Consider the following 7,701-nt stretch of genomic DNA (forward strand, 5'->3'; position numbering starts at 1 on the left):
TTGAATGTTCAGAAAAAGCAGTGAAAAAGTTTAAAGAACTCTCTGGGCCCAAGGATGTTACAAACATGCAATAATTTGCTTATGCAGAGACAACACTGCACTGAACGATATTCACTTTTAGGTTTTCCCTTTCTTTTTTTTTTCCTGCATATATCCTATGTTTATTATTTCACAAATAATCACAAAGAGGGTTTTCCCTTTCTTCTAATTAGAAATCGGCATATTCTCTATCAGCTCCAAGTTATTCAAAATAGTTTTAAGATAGCACTGGTACAGGTTCTAGAGAAAAATGAAATAATAAAGGCACTGGCTGATGACAGCATTTGTATTTTACACGTGAATTTATTTTTTAAAGATTTATTTATGCATACAGGAGCTGGGGTACAGGCCAGAGGTGCGGATGTGAGGGTTTCCACCAGAGACAGAGAGGGGAACAGAACAGGCAGGCTGACTGAAATACACTGCTGAGGGGAGCAACGGGCGAGACAGGAGAGGTCTGCTGCGCCATGTGGGTTGCTCCCTGGCAGACCGGGGATCGAACTCATGCTGCAGAGGCTGCGGATTGCTTCATAGTGTGGTGCTTAACCCCTTGCACCACCGGGGAGGTCCCTACATGTGAAATTACTGATAGGTATTTTTTAACTTCAGTATTTGAAATAGTGTTGTTTTCCATCCCTCACTCTGCTTCTACTTTGGTGACTCAACCTCCTAGACTAGTGTCCCCTCCCCACCTTCTGCTACCCTGTTTGGAAAAACTGCTATTTTTCATAGATTTATCTGAACTCTGTAGCATAAAACCCTATTTTTATGCTACAAATTGAAATTAAAAAAAAAATTTTTCCTACCATGTTTATAAAAAATAAAAAATAAAAAATTGGGCCCTCCCTGGTGGCACAGCAGTTGAGCACTGGGCTGCGAAGCTGCCCGCAGCCTCTGCAGCGCCAGTTCAATACCCAGCCAACACCGAGGGTCCGAGGGTCCCACATGGCACGACAGACCTCTCCTGCCACGCCCGCTGCTCCCCTCAGCAGTGTATTTCATCAGTCCACCTGTTCTGTTCCCCACTCTGTTTCTGGTGAATTCTCTCATTCTCCCGCGCTTCTGACTGTACCCAGTGCTTGTATAAATAAATAAATAAATAAATAAATAAATAAATAAATCTTTGTAAAAAAATAAAAAATTATCCCTTAGCCCTAATATTCATGTTTCACAGTTTGGAGGTATAAGGTAGTGAGACAAAATCCCTTGGAAGTCAAGCCAAAGAAATGATTTAAGTTTCAGGATCATTTTGTTCTCTGAAAGATACCAGCCTTCCTTATCTCCTCAAAATCTTTCATGGTATCTTAATTTCCTTAGAAATCTTTATGTCTTCTTTCTTGGTTCAGCTACCACAAACTTAAAGCTGCAACCCTCAGGCATATAATGAATGCTATAACAATATGAGAGCATAGTTGCTTTGCCAAAAGTTCTCACATCTGATGTAACAAAGCACTGGAAGTCATGGTAGTTATTCTCCTCAAAGGAAGTCCTTCTTCTCTGAAGAAGAAATGGGGACTCTAAAACACGTTTTCTTAAGTTCTATTATTTCACAAACCAGTTGCAATTTTATGTTTGCGCCATTGTATAACTTATAGACTGAAACCTATCTCTTGCGTACAACTCACAAAACTGCTCTTGCTGCAGCGTTCTCCTTTCTCCATATATATATATATATATATATATATATATATATATTCTAAACAAGGGGGAAATTTATATATATTCTAAACAAGGGGGAAATCCTGGTATTAATCTTTCCGTACATCCCTTATCCAAACCATCAGCAAATCCCAACGATTCTTTTTTTTTTTTAAAGATTTATTTATTTATTTATACAAGAACCAGGGTACAGATGTGCAGGAGGGTGAGAGGATTCACCAGAAACAGAGAGGGGAACAGAACAGGCAGATTGACGAAATACACTGCTGAAGGGAGCAGCGGGTGGACAGGAGAGGCCTGCCACGCCAAGTGGAACCCTCGCCAGCCGGATCAAACCGGCACTGCAGAGACTGCAGACAGCTTCACAGCACTGTGCTCAACCACCTGCACCACCAGGGGAGACCCGCAAATCCCAACAATTCTACCTTTGAAACACCTGGTATTTGACATCTCTCAATACATCAAGCACTCTTATATCAGTGTAAGTCATCAACATCTTAACTGAATTGATGTCATAGGTTTCTTTTTTTTTTTTTAATAGAGGCATGTTTTATTTATTTATTTGTTTGTTTGTTTGTTTTGTTTATACATGCACTGGGTACAGTCAGAAGTGCGGGAGGGTGAGAGGATTCACCAGAGCCAGAGCGGGGAGCAGAGCAGGCAGAAGGACCGAAGTACACTGCTGAGGGGAGCAGCGGGCGGCAGGAGAGTCTGCGCGCCATGTGGGACCCTCCTCCGGTGACCGGGGAGCAGCCGGGGATTGAACCGGCGCTACAGAGGCTGCGGGCAGCTTCGCAACCCAGCGCTCAACCGCTGCGCCACCGGGGAGGCCCGATGTCATAGGTTTCTAACTCATGTACCAGCTTCCCCCCCTTACCCCAGTCAACAGTATATTTTCCACAAAGCAATCAGAGTGGCATTTTAAAAACAAAAGACAAATCATGTCAAATCTGTGCTCAAAGGCCTCTATGACTCTCTAGATCACGCAAAATCAAATCCTAAATCTTTATCATGATCTACAAGTTTCTACACTATTTGTTCCTCACTACTACAATCTGATCTTCTCTCCTATCACTCTTTTCACGCCAGTCTTGCTGATCTCATTTCTCAATGGGTTTAAAAAATAAAAAAAGATTTATTCATTCATGCATACAAGAGCTGGGATACAGGCCAGAGGTGTGGGGGGTGAGAGGATTCACCAGAGACAGAGCGGGGAACAGAACAGACAGATTGACCAAAGTATTCTGCTGAGGTAAGCAGCTGGCAAGTCAGGAGAGGTCTGTTAGAGCCATGTGGGTAGCTCCCTGGCCAGGGGATGGAACTTGTGCTGCAGAGGCTGTGGACAGGGAGGCGCTATCTCAGGGTCTTGATGTTTGCAGTTCCTCTGCCCAGTGTTTTTTCCCCAGATCTTTGCAGGGAGCGAGCCCCTCACTCTCTCCTAGTGTCTGCTCACTTATCAGAGAGGCCTTCTGTAAGTACTCTTCACCAGCACTGCCCTAGTGACCAGTCTATCCATGTTTAATCTTCACAGGAGTCACACCTGACTTATTTATTGTCTCCTAACTCTACAATGAAAGAGTCAGTACTTTGTTGGGTTCACTGCTGGTCCCAGCACTTAGAACTGGTGGTGCTCAATAAGGATTTGCTAAGTTTGCATTCATTTCAGTTCAGCATAGAACCAAGTTGATTAAAAACTTAGTGCTATAATTGTTACAGAAATTCTAAATATTATGCTTCATCAAGAGCTAACGCAATGGGAAAGGTTTTAAAGAGGTAGATGTCAATCTATACAAGGTAAGAAACAACATTTTGGGGATCTGGTCAACTTATGTCATCATCCTCCCTCCCATAAATCCCGTTCAACAGCAGCATATTTTTATAGCCAGATTTGTATACTCCTTAACATGACAGCTTCTTTAATGCACCTGCTAAAATCCTAAACAAAATTATCTTTAATATGAGGTTCTATGCTTAGTTAAGCTAATCACCTTTTTCTTTGGCCATTAAGGACCCGAATACCTGAACTATAAAGAACTTATTACACTATCTGTTGCATAAATGAAACTCTAAACCTAACATTTTACATACTACATTCACCTAATAATATAGGAATTAAAGAATCTAAAATTAAAATCCTAGAGTTTGACAACTGAATTTCTGTAGGACCAATATGAAATTAAAATAATTACACTATCCATTATTTTTCAAGCATGTAACATAGACCTTTATGTGCAACTTTTGCTAAATAAGATGAAAAATGAGGAAGTTGAGACACTGAGTGACTTCTTCAACTACACTACACTATTATGTAAAATGTTAGGTTCAGAGTTTCATTTATGCAACAGATAGTGTTCTATTTTGGACACAGTAAACTCACCCAAAAAATGTCAAAACAAACCCCAAACCTGAGGTGCTTTCATTATTGATTAGTACTTAATTTAAAATAACAAAAACTTTCCAAGTTCAATTTAAAAAGTCTTCCAGGAGCCTCCCTGGTAGCACAAGGAGTTAAGAAGCAGCACTGTGAAGCTATCTGCAGCCACTGCAGCACTAGTTCAGTCCCGGCCTGGGAGGTAACCCACATGGTGCAGCAGACCTCTCCTGTCTCGCCTGCTGCTCCCCTCAGCAGTGTATTTCAGTCAGCCTGTTCTGCTCCCCACTCTGTCTCTGGTGAATCCTCTCACCACTACCCCCCACCCAGCATCTCTTGCCTGCACCACAGCTCTTGTATGCATAAATAAATCTTTAGGGCCTCCCTTTTGGTGCAAGGGATTAAGATTCAACCTAAGAAGCTATCCACAGCCACTGCAGCATAAGTTCAATCCCTGGCCAGGGAGCTACCCACATGGCTCAGCAGACATCTCCTGACTCACCCGCTGCTCCCCTCAGCAGTGTATTTCAGTCAATCTGTCTGTTCTGCTCCCCACTCTGTCTCTGGTGAATCCTCTCACCCCCACACCTCTGGCCTCTACCCCAGTTCTTGTATGCATAAATAAATAAATCTTAAAAAAAAAAAAAAAAAGTCTTCCAAAAACTTGGGAGTAACTATAGATTGCTTTACTGCTAAACTTTGGTGAAATGTCAAAGATTTTGAGTTTTAAAATGAAATGAAAAATTTAAGAGAAACTACAGGAGTATGAGTAGTTGTTTTAAACATTGTTTATCTTCTGATGTGGCAAAATACCACAAAGGAAAAACAGGAGTAATATTATCTAAAGTTAAATGATGTCAGGCTTTTAAACAATCAATAAGCTGTAAGAGCTGAGATCTCTGTGATCCCTTCAAACCGTGTGAGTGTTACATTATCAAATATTGGGGCAAGCACAGTCTTGTATGAAACAATTGTGTGATATCTAGTAATCTTATCAAAAAGAAATTACATACTTTGTGTATATAAACTTTTTCACACTATGATTATTTCTCCCTATATGGTAGCAAGTCTTTACAGTCACAAAATCCCATCAATGTAGTAATTATACACATAAAAGGCAGACTGCAAGTAATCCCAATCATAAAAAGTTAAATATTAATCAAATCTCAAAAGCATCAGTGTTATCTCAAAATGATTTTGAATCATGAATAAAATTCCTTTGTGCCCCCCAAATAAATAAAATTACAGAAATGAATAGTTTATGTAGTCCTCTAGCAAAAGATTTATATTATAAAAGAGGGATTTATGCCTTTATCAGGTACAGTATGGCCCAAGATTTAAGATTTCCACGATCTTTTGAATATTTAAGATTGCAGGAATTGAGTTTTAATAATTCATAGCCCACAAAACACACCCTTATTGAGATTTCTCCTCCAAATACTATCCTCCCTACTCCTGGGACCCCCTAATGGGTGTCCAGAAGTCATATAATTCAATCTTTAAAAAGGACACCGATGGTAAGTGCTCCCCATTCTTGCCAGAGAGAAGTCCTCCTGCACGCACCCTTCCCGGGGACCACAAGCCCAGCTGTCATTTGGAAGGATGGTAATTGGTAAACGTGGGTGAGAGCCCAGTACGCGAGGTATATTCACTGGATGGGGAAGGTTGTTAAATGCAGCCTCTCACGTAACGAGCCTAACCCACAGCAAACTTTTAAAAGATTAAGTTACATTCCTCCGCAGTTCCACCCTTGACAGCTGAGTCCTGAGCTGCCAGTGAGCCGTGCACGTCCCTTCCCGCCACCTCACCCGTGCAGAGCCTGAGGCCACAACGCGGACCGGGGGCTGGGGGAAGAGGGAGGGCTGGCGAGAGAGGGTCGGGAGAGCTCACCTTTTCCAGCTCGTCGTGGAGCTCGGCCAGGCTGGGTCGCAGCAGCTTCTCGCCCAGCTGCGCTGCCGTGTGCCGGTAGTGGTCGATCCTGGGCACCGCGTCCATGGTGTTGTGGCCGAAGGTGCGCAGGTAGTAAGTGTTGGTGTGGGTGTCATAGTAGTGGTGCTGGTGGTGCCCACTGCCGCCGCCCGAGTGCAGGCTGCTGCCCTCGCTCAGCACCGTGTCCCCTCCGTTCTGGAAGCTCACGTTGGGCCCGTCGCCGGCGACCCCCGCCGCGTCGGAAAGGCTCTCCTCGGCCGAGGAGGAGGCAGCCGGGTCCACGAAGTTCACGCGGAAACGACCCTTGGCTTCTTCGCTGCCCTTGGCCGGCCCGCTCTCGCCGCCGGCTTTCCCTTCCGCCGGGGTCTCCTTGCCCCCCGCTCCTGCTCCTGCTCCTGCTCCTGCTCCAGCCGCCGCAGCCGCGGCCGCGGCCGCCCGCCCGGCGCTCTCAGAAACCACGTCCACCTGGAAGCGGCTCTGGCTCGGGGTGGGCCCCAGGGGTCTGCCCAGCCCGTCCCCGGCCGCCGCGGCGCCCTCCCCGCGCACCCCGCCGCCGCCCCGGCCCGCGGCCGCATCCTCCGGCAGCGAGGGCACGGCCGTGCCGGGCAGGTCCACCCCGGCGGCTGCCAGCGCGGCGGCGGCGGGCGGCGTCTCCCCGGCCCCGGCCCCGGCCAGCCTCGGGGCGCCGGCGGAGGGCGCCGCGGGCCCGGGTTCCATCGCCGCCCGACCCCCGACGGCCCCGGAGAGCTGGGCGGACGTCGCGGGCTGCGCCCCCTCCGCGCCCCCGGCCGACAGTGGCGCGGCCGCAACGCCCGGTGAGGGAGCCGCTGCCCCGCCGCCCGCTCCTCGCCGCCGCCGCAGCCGCTCGCCCGGGCCGGCGCGAACGCCGCCGGCAGCACAGTCAGCGCGCGAGTGCGGCGGGCGCGGGGCGGGCCCCGCTGTTTAAAGCCTCGGCGGGGCCGCGGCCGCGGCGGCTCCGGCGGCAGCACGAGGGAGGCGGGGCCGGCCGCTCCCCCCGCCCCTCGGCCCGCCCACCCGCGGCCCCGCAGCGGCGCGCGGCAGGCGCTCCCTCGGCGCCCGGGTCCTCCCCGGCGCCCGCGCGACCCCACGCGAGAGCGGCCCGCGCGAGGTTCTCGTCCGGGCGCCGGCGGCGCGCAGTGCGGGCAGCGCGGGCAGCGCGAGCCGCGCGAGCAGGGGAATCGGGGCGCAGGCGTAGCAGTGGCCCGCCGCGCCGCCGACGCCGGGAAGATCCCCGCGCCGCTACCTTCTCTTCCGTCGCCCGCTTCCCCCTCCCCTGCTCTTCCCCCCTCCCCCCTCCCCGACTCCTTCCCCCGCCCTCCTCCTCCTCTGCCTCCTTCCCCCGCCCCCCCCGCCCCCTGAGGCGAAGATGAGCCGGGGGCCCCCGGCCGCCTCCTGCTCTCCCCGCCCCTGGGGCTGCGCGTCGATTGGCTGAAAGCCCGGGCCGAGGCCGACCCGCCTGGGGACCGCTCCCGGCGGCCGGCGACGGGGCGCGGCAGGCTCCTGCTCGGCGCTCGCCGATTGCGGATGGTTCCGTGCCAGCTGCCACCTCGGCAGCACCTCCAGAAGCTCTAGAGTCCGCTGGATCGTGTGGGGTTTTTTTTTTTTTTTTTTAAGTTCTGCGCTCGCAGTGCTTGGGCTGAGCTGGCGAGATCTCGCGAGATGCCGCGGGGCTACGGGCCGCG

General features: G+C 49.7%; 1 protein-coding gene across 1 annotated transcript in view; it reads right to left on the bottom strand.

Moving 5' to 3' along the window:
* SLC12A2 (solute carrier family 12 member 2) overlaps positions 1-6,907 on the bottom strand; it is an 84,176-nt gene extending 77,269 nt beyond the window's left edge. Inside the window, exon 1 of the mRNA XM_037509421.2 lies at positions 5,960-6,907. Within this exon, the coding sequence (XP_037365318.1) occupies positions 5,960-6,715 (756 nt within the window). The 5' untranslated portion in view covers positions 6,716-6,907. The remainder of the gene's footprint in view (positions 1-5,959) is intronic.
* Positions 6,908-7,701: the final 794 nt, after the last annotated feature.

The sequence above is a fragment of the Talpa occidentalis genome, unplaced genomic scaffold, assembly GCF_014898055.3.
Source record: "Talpa occidentalis isolate TD23 unplaced genomic scaffold, MPIMG_talOcc4v2.1 talOcc4.13, whole genome shotgun sequence".
Taxonomy (NCBI): domain Eukaryota; kingdom Metazoa; phylum Chordata; class Mammalia; order Eulipotyphla; family Talpidae; genus Talpa; species Talpa occidentalis.